The 24,015-nt window shown below is 50.4% G+C and overlaps 1 protein-coding gene across 8 annotated transcripts; it reads right to left on the reverse strand.

Annotated features, from left to right (window-relative positions):
- Positions 1 to 1,267: 1,267 nt before the first annotated feature.
- Positions 1,268 to 22,413, reverse strand: GRIPAP1 (GRIP1 associated protein 1). 8 transcript variants are annotated; one of them, XM_057538375.1, is made up of 27 exons: positions 22,358 to 22,413; positions 20,232 to 20,298; positions 20,029 to 20,090; positions 19,017 to 19,043; positions 18,015 to 18,122; positions 15,698 to 15,805; positions 15,273 to 15,423; positions 14,257 to 14,441; positions 14,010 to 14,057; positions 13,274 to 13,305; positions 13,123 to 13,170; positions 12,884 to 12,983; positions 11,500 to 11,577; positions 11,196 to 11,288; positions 10,329 to 10,463; positions 9,828 to 9,923; positions 9,385 to 9,597; positions 9,140 to 9,253; positions 8,267 to 8,344; positions 8,087 to 8,182; positions 7,883 to 7,954; positions 7,692 to 7,791; positions 5,349 to 5,479; positions 4,094 to 4,216; positions 3,843 to 3,936; positions 2,854 to 3,008; positions 1,268 to 1,817 (listed from the first exon to the last, which is right to left on the reverse strand). In XM_057538375.1, the coding sequence occupies exons 1-27, from the start codon at positions 22,397 to 22,399 to the stop codon at positions 1,725 to 1,727; spliced, it is 2,649 nt and encodes an 882-aa protein (XP_057394358.1). In that variant the 5' UTR covers positions 22,400 to 22,413; the 3' UTR covers positions 1,268 to 1,724. The 8 variants fall into 8 exon arrangements, with proteins under 8 accessions (XP_057394358.1, XP_057394360.1, XP_057394359.1 ...); XM_057538377.1 differs by having other exon boundaries at positions 15,719 to 15,805; positions 22,358 to 22,408; XM_057538376.1 differs by having other exon boundaries at positions 7,898 to 7,954; positions 22,358 to 22,408.
- Between the last annotated feature and the right edge of the window lie 1,602 nt (positions 22,414 to 24,015).

Genomic DNA, 24,015 nt, shown 5'->3' on the forward strand with positions numbered 1-24,015 from the left:
TTCTGCTCTAACCAAGGTTGCTGCCGTGGGACTGGAGCACTGTCCTGTTTGCGGATGTGAAAGGTCAGGGGGCGGGGGTGGGTAAGGGGAGTACAGATGGGGACAAGCCAGGTCCCACCTCCACAGCAGGTTCTCCCCCAGGCAGGCCCCACTCTGAGGTGCAGTCTCCGTCATCTGTCCACATCCAGGAGCCTCAAATCATGCCTCCTCCGCTAGAGGGCTCTGCTCCTGGGTAGCAAGAGCACTGGGTACCAAGTGCCTCAGGCACGGGTGGGTTCAAGCCCCAGCTGTGCCACTGACTTATGTCCTTGAGCAAGTGACTTGCATTGTTTTTTTCTTTGTCGGATGCAGAGTTAGCCCAGCTTGATAGTGTCGTTGGGAGCAGTAAATGGAGTGATGTGAAAGGGGCATGGCACACAGAGGATGCCTTACCTTTAGCAGTTAAAGGTGTGTGGAAATGGGGGAGCAGTAATGCAGGGCCAATTTTTGCCTTTCAGTGGATTTATCCATCCATGTAATTCCCCATTTGCTCATCACACTCCTGATTTGTCCATTTGTCCATCCCTCCTCCCACCCACCACCCACTTATCCATCCATTCTCCCCCTCACACAGCCAGTTACTCTGTCCTTCCCTCTACCCACCCATCTGTCCATTTAGTCATTAATCCACCTACCTATTCACTCATCCATTTGTATATTCACCCCATCTACCCCTACCCATATGGATCCCCCACCACCCAACTATCTGTCCATCTATCCATTGTTCTATCATCTATTCACCTACTCTTTACTCTTCCAATTAGCTCATCCATCTATCTGCCCACTCATCCATCCACACATTCCCCTAGCCATCCATCTGTCCATTTATACCCCCACCTATCCATCCTCTACCTATCCACCTAGCAATCCATTTGTCCATTTATTCATCCAATCACCTATCCATCCATTTATTTCCCAACCTATCCATCATCAATCCATGCAACCTTCTACTTATTTATCCATCAGTCCATCCAACCACTTATCCATCCTCCCATCTATCTACTCATCCATACCCACACCCCATACACATCCACCCACATACATATCTGCAGATATTTCTGCTCCATTCAGTTTGAGAGGCTGGTCAACAGTAACTGGAGACAGGCTGGGTGAGGGTGGGGGACGAGAGTAAAGTTGCAGCCAGAGACCACCCTCCCCGTTCCAATGGTATAACCTCCCCACCCCCAGCACACCCCTCATGGTTGGAAAGAATCAGAGCAGACAGTCAGTGGGTGGGCCAGTCTGGCCAGATGGTATTTTGGCTGCACAGCTTTTACACACACACACACACATGTTGCTAGAATGCTGAACATGGACCGTGCCCCACCCAGCATCCCCAATCCCAAATGCAGAGTAGCCAGGCTTCCAGACATAAATTAAAAAATAAAATAAAATAAAAAAAGAGTTGGTCTCTGGGAGGGAGAGCTCATGCAGAGATGAAGGCAAAGGCCCCTGGGAGCCAGGGCCAAGAAGGAGGAGAATCCCTGCCCCTCCCCTCAGGATTCCCCACTCCCCAGGGGCCTCGGCCCTAAGACAGGGTCACTAACACCAACCATCAGGCCTCCAACCCCTTTAATGTCCAGTCTCCCAACCTATCTGATTTTGGCGCTGGCCCCCATTTTCCCACCACAGCCCAAGGGAATGGGGGGTGGGGAAGGGAGGGAGTGGGTGCAGCCTGCAGGTCTTTAGCTGGCTTCTCCCGGTTCTAGGTCTGGGTTGGGGGACCCCACGCACTCCTTGCTGAGCCGCACAATTTCCTGGGACAGAACTTCCATGTCCTAAGAAACAAATGAGCCATCAGGAGTCAGAGAAGGTGGCAGGCGATGGCACCCTCAGCAAGCCTGGGTGTCATCATTCTCATCCCATCAATGCCCAGCTATGTCTAGCCTGAGACAGGAAGGTATCTGGAGCAGCTCCCAGAGCTCCCAGCAGTGGGCTGGGCTCGGAAAAGGTGTGTGTGGTGTGTGTGAGGGGGTGAGGAGTACCTGGGGCTAGGGATATGGACATGGGAGTGGATCATCTGCTCTGTGTGGTTAGGCTGGAGGACATGACCCCTACCCCTGCCACCTTCTTGTCTCTAGATGGTGAGCTTGCTTCTCAGAGGAAGGGGCCAGACTTGCATCCTTTCTGACTTCCCCCAGAGATGGGGAAATACTTGGGTGGCAGGATAGGTGAGTGGACACGTGGGTGGATGCATGGGAGATCCATGGTAGGCAAATCGGTGGAATAATGAACTGTTCAGAGGACAGATGGAGGACAACAGGTAGGCAAGCAGGTCGCTGGGCGGGTGGGTTAAAGGTAAGACAAGGGGTGACTGATGAGTAGGTAAGAGAGAGTGATACATCAGGAAATGGGTGCAGGGGACTTCCCTGGTGGTCCAGTGGTTAAGACTCCACGCTCCCAATGCATGGGGCCCGGGTTCAATCCCTGGTCAGGGAACTAGATCCTGCATGCTGCAACTAAAGCTCCCACGTGCCGCAAAGACCTGGCGCAGCCAAATATTAAAAAAAAAAAAAAAAGGAGATGGGCACAAAGGCATGGGCAGATGATTAGACGGGTAGCAGGGCAGATGGGCAAATAGTAGGTGGGTTGATGGGAGAGTGGCTGAATGTGTGTATGAATGGATGAGTGGGTGGGTGCAAGGACAGAGGGAAGAGTGAAAGACTAACCTGATAATGAGTAGGTTGACTGGAGGATGGGCAGATGAGGGGGAAGGAGTGCTTGGTGAATGGGGTGTGTGGAGAGGGGACTGACAGATGACCAGGGGCTATGTGGCTGGAGAGACAAAGGGGTAGGCTGGTAGGCCACACTTGCCTTGTGCAAGTGCATGTTCTTGGTGAGCTGTTCCTCCAGCATGTTCTGTAACTTCTTGTTCATCTCCCGAAGGTTCTCGTCGCCTGGCTTCACTAGGTCTCTCAGGACGCTGCCCAGCCCGCTACGGTCTGTGTGGCCTGCTGCCACAGACACATCTGCAAGGGCCCAGGCTGAGAATCACCCCCTTGGTCGAGCCGAAGGAGAGACAGAGACAGAGCAGGAAAGAGGGAAACAGAGAGTGGGGGAGAAAAATGGGGGGAGAAGCCATCTAATGGAGGGAGCAGAGGCTTTGCCATGTGAGACCTGGCTTCACTTACTAGCTGTGCGGCCCTGAGAAATGGGGTTAGGAGCTAACTCATGGAGCTGGAAAAACACATATGACTGTATGCAAAGCACAGAGCACACAGTCAGCTCTCAGCATGCGTCAACTGGTATTATTCTGATTAATAAGGAAAAAACAGGGAGAGGAGAAGATTTGAAAGAAGGGAACAAAAGAAATAAAAATGGGGGATGGAGGAAGGAAGAGGAGAAAGGAGGAGAGGGGAGGAAGAGTGGAGAGAAGGACCCTAAAAGGGATATGCATCCAGAGAATGAAAATTTCCAGAGGTGGAACCATTTAGACAGGCAGTAGGAACAGTGAGACAAGATGAAGGGGGGATGGGGCAGAAAGAAGAGAAGGGAGAGAAAGCAGAGGAAGAGACACAGGGAGGAGAAAGGACAATGGGAATGACAGAGAGACACTAGAGAAAGGAGAGTGGAGAGACGACAGAGACTCAGACAGGAGGGAGGAGCCGAGACAAGAGATGGAATACAGAGGAAGACACACAGATCCTGGCCTGCCTGGCTCTTCCCTCTGGCACCTGTGGTCTCGGCAGTAAATTTGGTGAGTTCCGTAAGGAGAGGAGAGAAGCCGCAGCTCTGGACAGTGGGGAAGAAGGGGGTAGGTGAGGGGCTGGATGAGGGGTGAGGGCTGGGGAGGGGGCACTGACCAATCCGGCTGTCCATGACATAGGTCTCGATGATGGCGCTCTTCCGGCAGAGATCCTCTGCCATGGACGCGCTGCTCACCTCCAGGTGCTTCACCTGCAGGGTGGCCCAGCCCACCTCAGGCCCTCAACTGCGCATGTTCACCCATGAGGAGGGGCCTGGCCAGATATCGCCCCACCCCCACCCCCCACTCCTGCCACCCCGGCCTCCTCTCCAAGGGCAGGCCAAGAGGGGACGAGCAGGCAGACAGCACCTTCTCCTCCAGCATCCATTTCTCCTGCTGCGTCTCTGCCAGGCGCTGAAAGAGCTCAGCCACTTCCTCATCTGATAGCTCTGCTGGCCGCGGGGGCTGGGCCTGAGGGCTGCTGGATAAGGACTGCGGGGAAGAAGGGAGAGAGGCCAGCCCAGGCTCAGTGCCAACACCCCAGATAGGATCAGGGGCTGAGAAGGAGAACCAAGCCGGGGTGGGCTTTGCAACTGGGGCTGCAGACAAACTGCAGACAAGTCTCAGCACCCTCAGAGACTCTGGATCCCCCTTTGCCTTTTAAAGGGGGAGACAGGAACCACCACACCATAGCCTTATTGAGACCATGAAGGGAGAGCCTATAACAAATGAGCTCTCACTTCCAGTTGACAGGAAAACTAGGGGAGAGAGAAACGAGCTGAATGATACCACTATGAAGCCAGCAGGAAAATCCCAAAGGTGGGACACTTTCTTCAGGTCAACTGGGCTGGTCTCTTCTACAGGTTGGTGTCATGAAAAAAAGGGATCACACTATATTCAAGAGACTTAAGGGACATAAAGCAACCAGATGCAGCAAATGTGCTCTGAAATTGAATGCTGGTTTTCATAAAACCAGAAATAAAGCACATTTTGGGACCAACTAGAGAAATCTGACTAAGGTCAAAGTATTCAAAAAGATGAAAATTTACCAAATTGCGAGGGTAGAGTTCAATAGGTTACTTATAATCTTATTTAGGTTTAAAAAAAAGAGAGAGAGAGGTCTAGAAGGGTATGAACTAAGGATTTATAGTGGTGATCTCTGGATGGTGAAGATGTGATTGCTTTGGATTTTTTAAAAAAATCTTTGCTTGTGTTTTTTAAACTTTTCTACAATGTATACATACTACTTACAGAATGATAAGAAGGTTATTTCCAAATAAAAGTGTCTGGCATGGAAGCTGACACAGACAACAATAATAATAAGTGATAATTATGAGTTGGAAAAAAGGATCTCCCACATGGATAATGCACCTACTATGAGCCACATATTTTATAGCACCAGGAAAGGTGGAATTAGCCCACAGATGATGAAACAGAGGGTCAGAGAGAATAATTTGTCCATCCCCCATTTAGCAATCTGAATCCAAGTTGGTGAGCTTGAGGAAAAGTTGACAAGAAAATGTGTGTGCTGGGCCCAGAGTAGGAGATGGCTCCAGGGGAGGGAAAAAGGAGGGCGCAGAATTTGGGTAGAAGCTGGGGCTGTGGGCTCTTCCCTGCCCCTTACCCTGGCTGGAACGGTCGAGCTCTCCTTCTCCCGCAAGATCTCGCGGTAGCTGAAGGAGGAGATGCTACTGCTGTCCCCAGTCTGGGTCCGGCTTGGTGAATTCATCTCTGATAGAACCAGCTCCTCGAGCCCTGGGCAGAGAGGGAAGAGAAATCTGAGCCCCAATCTCCCAGGGTCCCAGGGCACCGACTGGCAAGAAGAGGCAGAAATAGATTTGACAGAGATGGAGAGAGGCAAGGAGACACTCAGGCATGGGTAACAGTGGAAGCAGACAGTAGGGTAGGGAAAGGCAGAAATAGAAAAAGGAGCTGCCTCTCTAGGCAAACACACACCAGAAGTGAAACAAAGGTGAAGATGGGGAGAAAGATGATGATGTGGACACACATGGGCATAAAGTGGCGAATGCACTCAGACTCAGGGTAAAGACAGCTGGAGAGGGCAGAGGGGCACCCCTATGTGCAGAGAGAAGACCCCAGAGAGACAGCAAGCCAGAGCTGATGATAGAGGCAAACAGAGACCCTGGCTAAGGACACTAGTCAGAGCAGAGGCAGAGAGAAAAGATGGCGGCAGACTCGTAGCCATGCACCTAAATCTGAATTTCACCTAATGGACGGATAGAATGTACGGCACACAATTTGGATCTGTTTGTTGATCTGTACACCAATTTGTAACAGAACAGAAATAAAAGTCCTCCCTTATAAAGAGAGGTAACTTCAGGAGACTGAGTGCCTCAGCGAGACATTGATTTGGTGAGAGATACACCCGTTTTTGCCATGTCACTTGAAACACAGCCACTAAGCTTGTGTCTCTGTTCTTGCAGCTGCTTCTGGGTGTCAGGGATTGGGGCTGACACCACAAGCCAAGGATCTCCAGCAAGAGCAGGACGGCTGTGGAGGGACAGGGAGCACGTTTTCTTTCGCTTGTGATATGGGAGATCCACCAGAGCCATCACTGCATCTTATTTATTTAAACATATTTATAGGCCATTTCTTTCTAAAAAAAGTCCAAGGCAACTCAAATTTTTCTGTTGTGTCTTCTGCCTTAAGTGGCAAAAATAACATGGATTTTAGCTGCATAATGATCACACGGTAGTGTTGTTGCCTGATTGTAAGTCTGTCTCCCTAGCTCAACAGGGAGCTCCTAAGGGACTGAGACTTGGGGGGGGGGACCTCCTACCAGGGACCCTGGATGTGAGCGTGAAGGCTCAGTCCATATTTATAGAATGAGAGGATGGATACAAGAGACAGAGACTCTGGGTGAGGTGTGGGAGTGTATGAGGGATAGTGGGGAGACAAACAGAGACACAGACGAGAGAGAGAGAGAGAAGAGAGACAGAGATAAAGGAACAGAGAGAAGAAAAAGGCAGGAGGAGAAAAGGAGAGAACTAGAAAGAGAAAGCCGGGCGAGAAAGGCAGATACAGAGATGACATGAGGAGGCAGAGAGAGACAGAAACAGAGAAGAGACACAGCAAAAAGGAGAGAGAGACACACAGAGAGATAATGCAGAGAGAGACAGAAGAAGGAGGGACTTCCCTGGTGGCGCAGTGGTTAAGAATCTGCCTGCTGGGCTTCCCTGGTGGCGCAGTGCTTGAGAATCTGCCTGCCAATGCAGGGGACACGGGTTCGAGCCCTGGTCTGGGAAGATCCCACATGCCGTGGAGCAACTAGGCCCGTGAGCCACAATTACTGAGCCTGCGCGTCTGGAGCCCGTGCTCCGCAGCGAGAGGCCGCGATAATGAGAGGCCCGCGTACCGCGATGAAGAGTGGCCCCCACTTGCCGCAACTAGAGAAAGCCCTCGCACAGAAACGAAGACCCAACACAGCCATAAATAAATAAATAAATAAATAAATAAATAAACCCAAAAGTAAAAAAAAAAAAAAAAAGAATCCGCCTGCCAATGCAGGGGACACGGGTTCAAGCCCTGGTCCGGGAAGATTCCACATGCCGCAGAGCAACTAAGCCCGTGTGCCACAACTACTGAGCCCACGTGCCACAACTACTGAAGCCCACGTGCCTAGAGCCCGTGCTCCGCAACAAGAGAAGCCACTGCAATGAGAAGCCCATGGACCACAACAAAGAGTAGCCGCTGCTCGCCACAACTAGAGAAAGCCCACGCGCAGCAACGAAGACCCAATGCAGCCCAAAATAAATAAATAAATAAATTAATTTAAAAAAAGAAAGAAAGAAAGAAACAGAGGTGGGACAGACGCAGAGAAAGGGTAAAAGACAAAGTGAAGACACAGGAGAGCCCTGCAGAGTGAAGTACAGGAAGCAGCCCCAGCCTTCAGACCCAAGCTCTGCCTCCCCACACCTCAGCCTCCCCTGCCGTCTGGGCCCCTCACCTGAGCGGCTCTTGCTATTGGTGAGGATGTCCTGCAACCGCTCCTGCAGTTTATCCGCCCGTTTCCGCTCCAGGTGCAGCTGCCGTTTGAGGTCCTTGAGCTGTGGAGAACGGGGGAAAGACAGGGGCTGAGGCCCGGTGGGTCCATAGGTGGGGGTGGCTGCAGGGCAGGAGTGGGCCTTGCTTGGACACCTTTCTCCCTCGTACCGCAGCACTGCCCTTCTTCTCCAGGATTCGCTGCCCATCCACCGTGTCCTTCACCTCCTGTGGGATAGAGAAAGCACAGCTGGTGGGTGCCAGAATGGCTGGCTGCATGCAGTGTGCTCCCTCCCTGCCCCATTACTGCATGCTGAGGCCCGGGGTGTGTCGAGGGACCAGGAGGGACCAGTGGGTGACCTGCTTCAGGCTGCTGATGGTCTTCAGGTGGCAGTCCCGCTCCTCCTGGGCCTGTTGGAGCTGATCCCGCACACCCTGCAGCTCCTCTTCCTTGCTCTGCAAAGCAGAGGGCAGCTCAGGCCGCAGCTTGGGAAACCTCAGTCCTCCCACCAGAGAGGAATGCCATCATGCAATGGGCACCTTCAGCTCGCCCGCGTGCTGCTCCCGACACTGCTTGAGGGCTTCCTCTTGTTCCTGCTGCTGCTGCTGCAGAGATTCCTACAAGACAAGTCCCAGGTCTGGCCACGGCCCCCCAGAGGACGTCACACCCCCCAGAGGACATCACACCCAGTGAGTGGTGTGAGGGATTGCAGCAGGGCCCCTGCGTATGCAGAGAAGAAACAGAGTGTCACGTCGAGGGCTGCGCCATTCACATCGAAGACCAACATCTGCATTTACATCTTACTTTATTTAATAAAACATAACGTAGCACTTACTGCACACCAGGAATGTTGTAGGGATTTTATATATATTAACTCACTTTATATAACCCTCCCATAACACCTAGACAGCCGGTATTATTGTTATCCCTTTTTTTACGGATGTCGAAAACGGGCCACAGAGAAGTAAGTAACTTGCCCAAGGCAAGTTATTTACTTGTCCTGTCTGGGCTAGAAAGCAGCCCAGACAGGATTCAAACCCAGGCAAACAACTGGCTCCAGCATGTGTGCTCTTCACTGCTACGTGACACTGCCTCTTGTGTATTACCATGAGTTTTCCAGAAAATGGTAGTAAAAGTTCTGGTTGCATCAAAATTAGAATTATTATATTATAATAATTTTCCGACAGAAGTACAATTTCAGAAGGAAGAAGTGCCTTTTCAAATTTGCACATCTGACATTCTGCCCTACTGATTGATGGCCATGGCCTGATCCCCTCCAGAGGGCTGCTGTTGAGCCAGGGGGCGCTGTGGGGATGCCCAAGTCCAGAGCCTCAGAAAGTTCCAGGGCCTGACCACTTCCAGTCCCCTGCTTTGACATGCATACCCCCCAACCAGCCTCTGCACCAACTCACCTCAGCCTCCTTCAAGCGCCGTTCAAACCAGCCCTTGGCCCCATCCATGGAGTGTACCTGAGCTTGAAGTTCTTCCACCATCTGCTGGAGAGTCTCCAGCTCCCGCGTTCGGGCCTGCAAGAGGGCAGACCAGCAAGGGCCAGGTGGAGGAGCGGGCGCCTCACCCACGCCATCCCCTGGCCCATCAGCAATGCTACGCTCCCCAGGTTTTAGAGGCAGAAAGGCATCATCATCTTCCCACCCACCTTCTCCTCGCGGATCTGCCCACGCAGCTCCTCCTCCTGCCGCTTCTTGTCTTCATGTAGCTCACGGAGCTCACGCTCATAGCGGGCGCGCACCCCCAGCACCTCCTTCTCGTGCCGTAGTCGGACTGCTCCCAGCTCCTCCTTGTGCTGGGACTTCTCCTGCAGCGTCTCCATGGCTAGCTCATCCAGCATGGCCTTCCGCTTCTCAGCACTCTGGCACCCAGGAGAGGAGGGCAGGAGGATGTCAGTCAACCTCCTCCCCCAACACCAAACAAGGCCCAAGGAACAAGCCAAAGTCCACCTCCTCCCCATCCCGATTGAAGGGCTAAGTCACTCACCCATCCTCATGGAACTGGTCACTTTCTGTCCCCTCCCATTCCCGTGGGCTTGCCCACATCACCTGTCCCCCTGCAGACTGGGCCTCCCCCTGTGGTGCTGCCCACCTTACGAGCCTCCTGTAGTTCCTGGGTCAATTGCTCCTTCTCCTGCCCGAGTTCCTGAAGTTGTTCCAGCAGCCGACTATTGGCTCGCAATGACTCCTAATGTGGGGACAAAAAGGGTGAGTTTGATAAAGAGCCCCCAGGAGGTGCTGCTCACCCAGGACATTTCTGGTGGAACATCTCCCTTAACCCTGGTAAAGTGGGTGATGTTCTGTTTCTAGATGAGAAACATGGCAGAGGCTGCTAGCTGCTCCCCAGCATTCATTCTCCCGCTATTATTCCGGCTTTTACTGTGGAATCAGAATGGCTATCCTAACTAACTGAAGAGGCTCAGTCTCAAGTGAAATGACTTGGTCTAGGACACACAGGTGCTAATAAGTTCGGGAGTCAGACTGGAACCCAGGCCCACCTGACTCCATGGTCTTCCCACAGCACCTCATGGGAAACTCCACTGAGCCAGGACTAGGGAACTAGGAGGAGACAGGTCAAAGCCAGAGGTGTCACCTGGAGCTGGGAGTTGAGGTCATCTTTCTGTCCCATGAGGTCCTCATACTCAGTCTGCCGCTGCTGCAGCTCAGCTGTCAGCCCAGCAGTCTGTTCCCGGAGCATATTCAGTTCTTGGGTCTTTGCTGTTTGGATCTGGAGAGAGTGGTGGTGATGGAAAGTGGAGCGAAAGGGGCCCCAGGGGCCAGTCACGGGGTGTTCCAGGGAGACAGAGAGAGAGGTGAAAGGAGAGCCAGGAGTAGAGAGAGAGTATTTCAAAGAGAAAAGCAGTGAGAGAAAGAGATCAACAGGGGATTGGTAAGTGTGGTATATTCATACAATGAAATAGTACACAGAGAAAGTAGAATAGATCAGTGCTACATATGGATAAACCTCACAGATATAACGCTTCAGGAAAGAAGCCAGACATAGATTGGGTGTCTGATTCCATTTACATGAAGTTGAAGAGCAAGCAAAACTAATCTATGTTGCTAAAGGTCAGAGGAGTGGTTACTTCTGGGGAAGTATTGATTGAGAAGGGGTAAAAGGGACCTTCTGGGGTGCTGAAAATGCTCTATATCTTCATCTGGGTGGTGGCTACATGGAGACAGATAAACATACAGACAGGGATAATTCACTGAGTGTACACTTAAGATTAGTACACTTCTTGCACTTTACTGGAGAGAAACTAGAATGCAAAAAAAGCAGGGATGGATGACCAGAGAGAAGAGGGGTGGAAGCCAACAGAAAGGAGAAGCTGAGAATGAAACAGAAACAGAGGCAGGAGAACAGCATGAGGTCCAGACAACGTTGCCCCAATGTGGATCAAAAGCAGAGGGAGATGGGGAGCTGGGGAGGGATCGGCGCAGGCTCCCACGTGTCCTGTACCTGCTCCAGGGCAGCCAGGCTAGTCCTCAAGGCATTGTTCTCAGCCGAAAGTCCTTCCACTTGTTCCTGCGCATCCGCACTCTGGATGGACACCTGGCCCCACCCCCACAACGAGTGAGAGTGGGTCCAGAATAGGAGGACAGGACCTACCCGCAGCCAAGAAAGAAAGGACACACATACACACACCCACGAGAACGACGACCAGGGGAAGCAGGACCCTGGGGTCTTGCCTGCCTGTATAATACCCACTGAGGCTGCCCCCACCCTCACCCCCACCTCCCTGAGCCCGCTCAGTACAATGTACCTGATCTTGTAGGGCTCGCAGAGCTGCTGCATGCTCCAGGAGCTCCCCCTGCCGCTGATCTCTCAGCTCTGCCAAGCTCTGTGGGGACCACGTCAGGGGAGCCCATTCCAGACCTCAGCCTCCCCTGGGGTACATATGACCACAGAGACTCCCTCTTTGACCACCTGGCAGCATGCTGCCAGTACTTGAGGGTCTTGGACTACCCAGCCATCAGAGATCTCAGGCTCACCCAGACTCTTGGTCATTATCCCCAGGGGCCTCACACACCCCTGTATCCCAGTTCTAAGCACCTCAGAAACCACCTAGGTTCCTGGGGATTTCAAATTCACTCAGCCCCCATCCATAAGATGGTCTCACACTCACCCAGATTCCAGCTCAGAGGCCCCAGGATTCTCAGACACACTCAACCCCCAGGGACTACAGCTTCACCCAGATTCCTGACCCCAACCCCCAGGGGTTTTAGACACAGGCAACCCCCATGTCTCTAGTTCCCAAGAGTCTCAGACCCACCCAAACTCACCACCCCAGATCCTATAGGTTTCAAACTGATACAATTGTGTAGTTTCCAGCTCCTGGTGAGGTCTCAGACTGATACCTCACCTGCCGCTCCTGTCCCCAGTCTCTGGGGATCTTCACACCCAGCTTTACCCAGACTTCTGTCCCCAGCTCCTAGGGGCTTTAGTTAGACCCACAAGCCATCATATCCCCCAATCCAAGGGACCTGAGACTCACTCACTCTAAGGGGAAGGCTGGAGGCTTTAAAGTCACCCAGCCGCCAACCCTTAGGAGCCTCAGACCTACCTAGACTTTTGCTCCAGTCGCTGGATGTCTCAGACTCACCAGTTTTTTATTCACAGCCCCCAGGGACCACCAACTCACATGATCCAACTTCCTAGGTGTCTTAAGACCCAAACCAGCCCCCAAGCTCTGAGGGTCTCAAATGCACTCAGCTTCCAGGCCCAAATGTCTTACCCTTGAAAGTCTTATATCCACCCAGCCCCCATAGGTCTCAAAGTTACCCAACCTCCAGGGAGTTCAGACTCACTCCAAACTCCTGGTCCCAAACCAGTGACCACAGATTTCTCCAGATTCCTGTCTCTAATCCCCTGGAGTTTCAGATTCATCCAAACATGTGGCACATACGCCCGTAGTCCTCAGCCCCGCTGAGATCTTTGATTCATGCAGATTCCTAGCCCAACTCCTAGGGCTCTCGGGGTTCCCTAATTCCCATTTTCCTAGCTCCTAGGGGGCCCAGGACCCATCCAGTCCCTATATTTCCAACACAGGAAATATCAGACTCCCCAGCTAGCCTCCGTAGATCTTACAGCTCCCCGGACTCCCAGCCCTGTCCCTATCCCAGTGATCTCAGAACCCAACCCCTCACCTGATTGGCAGCCTCGAGTTCCTGCTGCAGCTTCTGAGTTCGAGCCAACTGGGCTTTGAGATCAGCTTCCTTTTGCTGTTGTAACTCCTCAATCTTGTTCCTGGGGGTGATTGGTGGGAGGGAGGGGCACATTGACCACAGACTGAGGCTCAGTCTCCCAGCTCTGCCCCTGTGATCTTCGGTTAATCCTGCTGGGCACTGCCCCATTGTCCACCAATATCCCCAACCCTGGTAGTTACCGGCTGTCATTGAATAGCGTCTCCTTTTCTGTCTGCAGACGGCAAAAACTGGGCACAGAAAGACAGACATATATGGGTCCGTTCCACAAGTCAATCCCCTCCCTAGTCCCCCCAAACCCCTTCCCCCCAGCTCTGGAAGAAAGAAATTTACCTTTCTTGTTTCTTTTTCAGTTTCTCGGCGAGCTGGGGTGGGGGAGGAGGGTACAGACAAGTGATAAGAATGAGAATAATATTAATAAAGACAAAAATTAACTTCATGTTTACAGACACTTCCTACTAAGTCCTTTATAGAAACTGGAATTTACTTTTGTTACCTCGTGGAATCCTCAAAACAGTCCTGAGAAGTGAGCACCACTGGCTTTACAAATGGGAAACTGAGTCTCAGAAGGGTTAAACAATTTGGTTGCGCAGCTGGTCGGCAGCAAAAACATGACCTCTACCCAGCTCCTCAGGCTCCAAAGCCCAACATTTATGCCTCCGACCTATCGACCGATGGCCATGTCACAGAATAGCTAGGCTGGGAGGCCTGGAAAACAGGATCATGATTGGCTGCCTCACCACTGGGTCTCAAGTTCCTAAGGTAAGAGCCAGCTGTCTATAAACATTTGGATGGATGGACGGATGGATGGATGGATAGATGAATGAAAAAGCAGAGATCGGAGGACCCAAAAGGATGGGATGGGGCCTGCCATGCACAAGACATAGAAGGACCATATTAGCCCATTTCATATTGAAAGCAAATCTGAGACATAAATGTGAGTCTCTCCATTTCACAGATGACAAAACTGAGGCTTTGAGGAGATACTCTGCCCCTCTACCCTACCAGGGGAAGCATGGCAGGTGGGGAGTGGGTGGGGCAAAGTCCAGGGAAAGCTCGGCAGCCCCACCTTAGCAAGTTCTTCCTGCAGCCTGGATGTTTCAGCCTGCTTCAAGGTCTGCTGGGAAGGATGAGGGAGGGAGTTGTTATCAGCAAGGGGGGAGGTAAGGCCTGTGCCTTTCCCTGCCCTCCTGCCTTCCTAATCCATCAGCCCACAAGATGGTGATGTCACAGATATCTATCTCCATGGGACCACAGGCAGAGCTAGGGCATCTGCCTGCCTCCTGGCACCCCAGCCCCAACAGACCCAGATTCACCTCCAAGCCTTGCAGTTGCTCCCAGAGCAGTCTCTTTTCCTCCTTCTCCATCTCCCATTTCAGCTCCACTTCTGCCAATGGCATGGGGGCCAGGACAGGGGAAGCTGGGCCCCCCAGGGGATCCCCTTGATCCTCACTGGCAGCTGGGGACCTCCCAGCCTCTTTCCCGTAGCGCTCCTGCAGGGCTGGTGGGTAGAACAGAGACATATGATGGATGAGGTAGTCTCAGAAGACCCCTGACACACCTCAAATAGAAGGAGAACTGGCCTTCAACCCCTTAGGTAGCAGAAACCCTGCCTCAGTAGCCATAAGCCTACAAAAAAAGGTTCACCCCCACCTCTCACAAATCTTTTAAGCCCCACCAACCACGGAAATCCTGTCTACCATCAAATCAGCCCAAGATAATTTCCCAAGCCCCACCCCTATCCCCAAGCCCCACCCACAGCCCTCCAAGGTGATGCCCACCATCCTCCATTCACAACTGAATCCTCCTGTAACCTCTAATCCCCAGCCACATTCTACGAAGTCTCCTTCCTGATCACCAAACTGCCACCCACCACCCCACAAGCCCAGCTGCTCTCCACAAGTCCACACATCAGGACACTCACTCCCACACTTTATCAAGCTTTCTTTCACCTTTCATCCCAGACCCCACTGACAACTTGGGCTCAGAATCTTCCTAACACTCCTTCATTCACTTCCTCCATTTAGCAAACACCTCCTTTCTGATGTTCAATCTGCTTATCAGTAACATTTGCTAGGTACCAGGTCCTGAACTAAACTCAGAAATATATCACCTCTTATCTCTACTACAATTTTCCAGGTGGTGGACATCACTACATGCACTTCGTAGATGATGAAGCTTTGGCTCAGAGAGGTGAAATGGCTTGTCCAAAATCATACACTGGCTCATGGCAGGGCCAAGCCTGATTCTGAAGCCTTTTTCTTCCCCCAGGGAAGACAACACCTTACTCAATCCCCAAGGTCCCCACATCCCCAGGAGGGTCTCCATGCACCTGCCACGTTCTTCTGCAAGGCTGTGTTCTCTGCCTGCAGCCTCAGCAGCTCCCCATCCACAAGGCTCCCGGTTTGGGCAGCCCCTGCCCTGGCAGCCCCATCCTTCAGTTGCTGGTTCTCCCGCTCCAGCTGTTCCATCTGGCTACAGAGCTGAGCAGGGGACAAGTGAGGTAGCAGAAAAGCAAAGAATCAGAACAACATTTGCTGAAATATACATAGCATTTGGCCCATGTACTTTACAATTCATTTAATTCCCATAACGCCCCTGTGATGTAGAGGCTCTCATTACTCATTATCCCCACTTCACAGATAAGGACACTGAGGCACAGATGTTAAACAACCTCAAACTCAAACACCTGTTAAGTGACAGAGACATGGAAAATGGAGAATACTGAGAACAATTTTCCGCTTGCCCGCTTTCAACCTCACAGTCGCAATCCAAGACCTCAGGCTCCTCTGGAAGTTGCTGGTCCAAGATGTCAGCATCATGGATAGTCCCACTGCCAGCCTTCTTCTGTGGAGGGGTCTGCGTCTGGGAGCCGAGGCACCACAGACAGCTTTCAGAGCATTTCCAGGGTTAGCACTGCCCATGGCTTCCTCTCGTTAGCCCTTGGAGAGCCCGTGGAGAGGAGTACAACACAAATAAAACTAAGCCAGCCCCCTGCTCAACTCCTGGAGAAAACACAGTTCACACAGCAGACCTGACAAGATCCTTTGTCCCCATTTTCAGATGAGAAGACTGAGGCCCACAGAGAATTTTTATTTTACTGCCTGGGATATTTTCTACCCAGAACACCATTCCTTTCATCCAGTTCGTCACATCACTGACTTTTTTGCATCCTTCAGCGCTCTGCTCAAATGTTACCTTTCAAGTAGTATCCCCCAACACAGAAATTCCAATACTCTCTAGCACAGCATTCTGTTTGCTTCTTTCTTACCTAGCATGAATCGCAATTAAATTTACCTAATATGTTCTCTTAGTTTCTTAAATCTCTGAAAATGTTTGGATCATAAATTGTGATTCACAATTAAATTTTATTTTGTAACATAGGTCACAAGCATAGATTCGGAAGCCAGACTGCTTGGATGTGAATTTCTACTCTGCCATTTCACCTTGGCACAAATTACTTCATCTCTAGGGGGCTCAGTTTTCCCCATCTGTTGAATAGGGATAGTAATGATATCTCATCGGTTTGCTGTGAGAATTAAATGAGTGAATAATGTAAAGCACATCAAACAGGACCTGGCACACAGTAAACACTATGTAACTGTCAGCTATCAGTGTTATTATTATTATTTGTTTACTATGTTATCATCTTTTTCCCCATCCCACCCCCAGAACATAAGCTACCCAAGAGGGAGGACTATTTTGTACTGCTCACGACTATTTCCAGAACACAGAGCACAGAGTGGGGGCTCAATAACTATTTGTTGAAGGAACAATTGAGCTGAAATATCTTGGCAAATAAGTGGTGGAGGCGGGCCTGGAACTCAGGTCTCCCTGTGAGCATTTCTAGCTTCCAGGAGGAGGAGGGGTAGTGCAAAGGAGGTTCTATACCTGGCTCAGTGCCTAGCCCAGGGCAGGTGCTGAGAAACACAAGCTGGGTTTATAGAGGAATAACTGCCCCTGCCTCGCCCGGCAAGAACCATGATACCACTGAGGCCAGAGGCAGGAAGCAGTGAGAAGTGAGGCGATGAGGTCAGCTGTTATGTGAGCACCAGGGGTTCTGAAATTTCGGGGACAAGGACCCACTGGGAGGTGTTGTCTAAAGAAGCAATGTGGTAAGACCTGCGGGTCAGGACAACCGTTATGGCTTGGTCTGGTAAAAGAAGCTAGAAGTGAGGAAACCAGTGAGGAGACTGTGGGAATAGAGGTGGTAAGGGCTGAGGCAGGGCAAGGTCATAGGATGGATATAAAACTTTTAAATAGTCAAGAAATATTTTAGAGGGAAAATGAATTAATAAAAGGATACTATCAGTAGCTAACACCTACATAGCTGATACTGTGTGCAAGGCTCTGTTCTAAATGGTTTATAGACATTAACCCATTCAATCCTCACAAAAGCCCTGCCAGGCAGGTACTGTCATTATCATCTTTTCCATTTTAAATATTTGGGAACCAAGAAACAGGAAGCTTAAGTGACTTGCTCGAGGTTACAGTTAGTAAAAGGCAGAGCCAAGAGTTTAATCTAGGCCTCTGGCTCTTAACTACTACTTACTAAATTGCCTCTGGTATTGTACCTACACAAAGGTTGTGTTTTTGGTTTGTTTTCTTTTTTGAGGTTTTGAGCCCTACATTCTCAGGTAGAGCCTTGGAAATACCTTTTTTGTTGCTGTGAGACTTTTTCCCTTAAAACACATGAAAAACTTAGAAAAGGGAAGCGGCTCGAACATCTTTCCATCCCATACTAAGCATAAGAATTTTACCTAAGACCTCCCAACAACCTGGGGCTCCATAGCATCAGCCCCAAAATATACACAAGGAGACTTGAAGCTCAAAGGAAAGGAGTGACTTGGTCAGGAACCAGCTGACCTCATGGCTTGCAGCCTTCTAATCCCAGCACAGTGGGTGGTCCCATCTGTCAAATCACTGCCCCCCAACAGAGATCGAGGCCCTGTTTCAGCACCATGGACAGTGACCCAGGGCCAGCCTCTGTCCAACCACCCTCAGCTGCCCTCCGGCTTCAGCCCAGGTGGCCCCTACCCCTTGGACCCCCCTCAACTATCCAGGGCACCAGCACCTTGCTGAACTCGGCCATAAGCGTGCTGTTCTGCAAACGGAAGTCCTCCTCCTGGCTGTGCAGCTTTGCCTGCAGCATCTCATTTTCACTCAGCAGCCCCTCGACTTCCTGCAGTGGCAGATGTGGGCCAGGTCTCCAACAGGGGTAGAAAGGATGGGGCAGTAGGGCAAAGAAACAGAGAGAGGGAGAAAATGACATTGGGGGGAGAACATAGGGTACAGAGAATGAGATGGGTGAAATCGGGAGATACAGGGGGAAAGACAGACATAGGAGGGACAAAAGAGGAGATAAGGAGGGAGAGAGAGACATGGGGTAGAGAGAAGGGAAGATGCGGAAGGAGAAAGGGATGAGGGGAGACAGTGGGAGGAAAGAGAGGGGTATATAGAAATAGGGAAGAAAGGAAGCAGAGAAAGATGGGGAAAGGGGGTTAGATAGGGAAGGAGAGAGGGATGGGATGGGGGAGAGAGAAAAAAAGAAAAGGTAGGACGACAGAGAGATAGGAACAGAGAGATCAACAGACGAAGAACAGAGAGAGGAGGTCAGGGAAAGTAATGAATCAGGAAGAGAAAAAGGAACAGGAGAGAGAGGAACGGGGAGAGAGAAACAGGGAAGAGAGAAACAAGGAGTCAAGAGAGAGAAAGAAAGGGAAAGAAGAAAAGAGAGAAACGATGGCAGAGATAGGAACAGGTGGGGGAAAGAAAAAGAGAAGGTTGGGGAGAGAAACAAGAATCCGAGAGGAACAGAAAGACAGAGACAGAGAGAGACTCAGAGAGGAGGACACAGAGAAAGAAAGGGAGAAGGAAAGACATACAGAGAGAGGTGCAGAGTGAGAGACAAAACAGGAGAACAAAGATAGACACAAAAACACATGGCAGGGAGGTAGTCACAGATGCAAGCACACACACAGAGAAAGAAAGGCCAGTACCAGGAGATCCAGGCATACAGAAATATCCCCTCTAAGACAGTCTCCCAGACACATTTACCCGCCAGGGGTCCCCTTACCTGAGCTTTCTTGCTCTTGCTCAGTGCCTAAAGGTGAGGGAGGTGAGAAGAGAGATAAGGTGACCAGAGACGGACTCCCTCACTAGGGTATGGAGATACTGTGGCAAGTGTCAAGGGGGGACAATGATAACAGGGGGTGAGGGATGGGGGTGTCTTTAACCACAACAATTTGTAGCCCACAGGAATGATGGAGTGAGTGAGTGGGTGAGTGAGGAGCACCCTGCTTACATCCTCTCCTCTAAGCTCTTGAGGCTTTTCATGGGTCTTAGTATTTAACCCTTCATAGGCTGGATCTCCAGGCTCAGAAATTATGGCTTCACTGTTCCATCTGTCCAAACACATCTATGTGGATCCCTCCCATGCACCGTGGAAACTGCTGTTCCCCTGCTGGGCAGCTGAGGGCATTGCCAGGTTGGGAAATCAGCACCCTACCAAAGAGAAGCCTAGCTTTCTGACTGCCAGACTTTCTGCATTCTGTATTCCTTCATCTAACAAATATATATGGAGAACATACTGCGTATAACATTGTACTATGCATGAGGACAGAGCAGTGAAGAAAGAGACAAAGGAGGGCCTTGAATGCCTTGAGGGGCCATGATAGGTTATATGCCATCTCATCTTCAAAGGATTTGAGAGGTAGGTTTAGTCTCACTTTAGCAACAGGACCAGGACAGGGGTGGGGAGTAGGAGCACAAGGCAGGAGTATGAGTGGAGGACAGGAGGCAGATTCAAGGCAGATTTACTGAGAGATTTCATTATTTAGTTAGAAATCAGTGAATGAGAATGAGTAATTGAAATTAAAAATGAATTAAGAGTAAATGAAAATTAATTAATAAATTAAGCAGACCTAGATAAAATTACCAAACAAAGGAGACTTCCATGAGAAATTTTTGAATGACTAGTGACAGCATGTAACATTAGGTCTGGTTCACTGTAGGTGCTCACTGGACAGATGAATGAGTCAGATGGCTACAGGGAACACATGGGTGGGTGAGTAGGTGGAAGGAGGTACCTTCTGAGCTTTGTTGAACTCCTTATCCAGGTAGGCGACCTTCTGTCGAAGACTGGTAAGTTCTGGTGTGGGGAAAGCAGGGAGTCTCAGCCTCAGTCAGTGGTAAGGAGCTGAAAGGTCCTCCTGCCAGGCCTCTGAGATTTTTTCCCCTTGGCCTCCGTCCTCCAAAGCCACCCCCATCTAATGAGACCCTCTCGGCTCACCAACACCATTCTTGCGTAGTTCATCTGAAAGCTGGTAGTTGTTTGTCCGGAGTTCTAGGAGCTGAGCCTTAGGGGGAAGCAGGGAAGGAAATGACTTGGCAGGAATGTGCCCCCTACCCTCATGAGAGAACCAATCCTCTGAGCCCTACAGACCCTGCTGCCATCCATGCACCTCTTTAGTCACTCCTAAGACCCGTGCCTGCTGCATCCCAAATGAGTCCAGCCGCTCAGCCTGTCCCACCTTCTCTAGTTCTACTTATATAAACATAGCCAGCCTCACCTGTCTCCCTGCTGCCTCCATCTCTCCCCTTCCAATCCAACTATGCCCTCAGGCCATGACAGAGTGCTGACCCAGTCAGTCTCTTGCTCATGTGTGTTCCATGCCCAAAGGATAAAGTCTGCCTCTTCATCTGGACTGGGCTCGTCACACGCTAAGCACTGTTCTGTCTTCTGTCAGAGGTGTTGTCTATCCTCTTGGCCAGAGTAGGGGGCAGGGGATTGCCTTCCTCCCTCTTTCCCAAGGGAAGAGGGCCTGGTATTATGACCAATTTCACTGAGTAAAAGGGGGCTGCCCAGGGTCCCCACCCCCAAAGCTCTCAAAATATGTCCAGACCCCTTTCAAGAATTGAGGGAAAGTGAAGTATGGGCCATTCCAAACAGCATATCCCTACCTACCAGCCCTGTAGGGTGCTGAGGCCAATTCTTCCCAGACCACCATCCCTTACCCCACCGGGACCTTTCCCTCTCTCCCATGGCACCAGCCTCCATCCCTGGGTGGTCTGCTAAATGTGAGAGGGCTTGGCCTCTATAGAATCTTTCCTGCCCCTGTCCTCTCCCAGACCCAGTGATCTGTCTCCCCCAGTCCTGATCCAGTTGGAACACCCCTGGCACCCACTTAGAGTCCCTATCCATCAGAGCCCAATGGTTTTCCCTTCACTCATGACCAACAGAATCAATCTTCCTCATTCAAGGATCCCCTATACCCCTCAAGATCTCCCCAGTCATAATCCAATGGGATGACGCTATGCCCTTCAGGGTTTTTCCCCCCCAAGGCCTTGGGTGGGCCAGTTGGATTACTCTTACTCGCATGGAATACTTTGCACAAGTTACAGGGGCCTTCCCCTTTTTTGGTCCAATTATCTCACTCTTCCACCCTCAGGGTCCCTCACATAGCAACAACTGGTTTCCTTCATTCAAGGATGAATGGATTACCTGCCCTCACTCGGAGTTCCTCCTGTCCTCCCACAGGACCCTACGCTGGGTTTCCCCCTTTCAGAGTCTCCACACAAAATCCAATGGTTTTCCCCAGTAAGGAATTCTCTCAACAAGGGCTCACTCTGGCCTTTCATCCGTCTCAGAGTGCCCCCAAAAAGAATCAAGTGGTCACAGTACTCAGTCAGGGTACCTCTCCACAGACCGGTGATTTCCCCTCCACGCGGTCCAAGGTATCACTCTTTCACCTCCTCAGGTCCTCTCTCCAACAAGGATTAATCGTATTACCCATTCAGGGCCTTCTTCACCCCACGTCTAATGGGATCACCCGTAATCATCCAATGGTACTGCCCTCTCTTGGGATCCGCTACCACCCCTCGCACAGGAGCTCCACCTCCCAGGAACAATGACATGTGGGGTCTTTCCCCAGTCCCCTGACATAGTGGTATCTCCCATAAAAACGTCCACCTCCCACCGGTAATGGTATTGCCCTCTCCAGGGCTCCCTCCACCATGAAGCAAACAGCCCAACGCCCGCTTCCTTCCTCTCCAGGCAAAATGGTTTCGCCCTCTCAGGATCTCCTCCTCTCAAAGCCCAGCATTACCGTCGCCCACCCAAGGTGTCCCCCACACGGGCCCAAAGGTCTCGTCCCCTCCAGGTCTGAGTAAGGTATCGCCTACGCTAGGACTCTCTCTTCCGCCCACAAGGCTAACAGAATCCATCCCCTCAGAACCCTACAGTATCTCGGAATCCAGTAGTCTCACCACTCGGAGCCTCAGTTTCCCTTCTCCAGACCAACCCCTTAGGCTCAAGGTCCATCCCAACCAACCCCTGCTCAAAGCCGGTGGCACGATCTTTCTCTTCCCCGCGCCCCCGTCGCCTAGCCCGGTGGTCTTTTCCCCGGCGAGCGGCACCTGCATCCGCTGAAACTCCTCCTCAGACAGAGCTTGCGCCATGTTCCTCCCCCCCACCCCCCCAAGAGCTTTCTGCGCAGACGCAGTTTGTCCGTCCTGTCAGTAGTATTAAGGTCGGACCAAACCACTGGGCAGGAATAGAAGGGGAGGAGTCTACTCCGGAAGTTCAGCATTTTGGAAAACGAGAGAGGAGAAGGAAACTGACAGGTTAGGTGAATCGCAATGTAATATTTTTACCAGAATCAAGGTCATTTGTTCTGGCTTTTGAGCTCTCATAGACTACTCATTGTGATGCGACACTATGGCATCCCTGTGTCATGGGTGGACTCGTCGCTAGGGATGCGTTTGCCGACCGAAAATCACGCTTCCGTGGTACTCCTTTAAGGAGAATGGTTGGCTTTACCGTAGAAAAGAAAGCGGAAGCTTTGCGCACGTCTTGTTCCCGCCCTCCTCCGGGTGACCCCAAAAGGGAATTCCGCCTCTGGTGAAGCCGTTGGCGTTTTTTTGTTTTGTTTTGTTTTTAAAGATTTGACGCTGATTTTCTTAACATGATGCTGTTGTTAGGTAAAGGGCCTAGCCACCAATAAATGTAAAATACCTGTGAGGAAAGAATGGCAGTGACTCAAACGGGAAAGCTGCATTTAAAAAACAAAAATAGGATGACGAAACACCAGGAACATTCAAATAAGTATTAAAATGCATTATAAGCCTCTCTTGTGCTTACTGGCCACCTCTGCAAACCTTGCCACCCAAACAGTAGTTTTTAATGTGGGAAAGAAAAAAACTAGAAAGCATGTTTAACAGCAACATATCTGTACTAGGATACGCCCTATTTTCTTTATTTTGGGGGGGGGGAGAAACTTAATTTTGATGCCATTTTCAACGTACAGAAAAACAAGAACGGTACAAGGAAATTCCCTGTACCCTTTTGCCAGATTCATCAATTGTTCACATTTTGCCACTTTTGCTTTATCATTCTCTCTCTCTGTCTCTAAATATAAAAATTTTGAACCATTGGCTTCAGCATCCATCGATTATTTTCTAACACCAGCATTCCTTTGATACTTGTTAGTTACTCTTCTACTGTAAGGAAGAGCTTTCTCTTCTTCCCCATTTATGTGTTTATATCTGTACAGACTCGTGTTCTTATTTTATTCAATAAATTACAATCAATCACTATCATTATTTCCTTTGACGCTCAAATTGTCCCAGATTTGGCAAGTGGGAGCTCCTTCAAGTTGACTTTTGTGTCCCTTTGACATGCCCCCATCATTTTTCTTAACGCACTTCCTTTCTGGCATTACAAGATGCTCCAGACTCAACATTATTCCTTTTCAGCCCCAGTTGAGAAAGTATTCATTTCTACTAGGGTGTAATTGTTTCTAGGCCCTCTCAGTGTACAGAGCTAGAAAATACATGTATATAGTCTAATCCATGTAAACACACATCTATATTTATATATTTTGCTATAGGTATATATACTTTAAAAACATAAGTACACTACTAATACCTTCCATTTCAACACAACAACGCAAGATTCATTCTAGTTTCCTCACTTTTCATGTTTGTAAATCCCTTCTCCAACAGAAAGAAACCTAGCTCCCAATATCCACAATAAATTTACTTACTTGTGTAATCATATAATACACATTAACTCC

The sequence above is a fragment of the Balaenoptera acutorostrata genome, chromosome X (genome assembly GCF_949987535.1).
Source record: "Balaenoptera acutorostrata chromosome X, mBalAcu1.1, whole genome shotgun sequence".
In the NCBI taxonomy this organism is placed as follows: Eukaryota; Metazoa; Chordata; class Mammalia; order Artiodactyla; family Balaenopteridae; genus Balaenoptera; species Balaenoptera acutorostrata.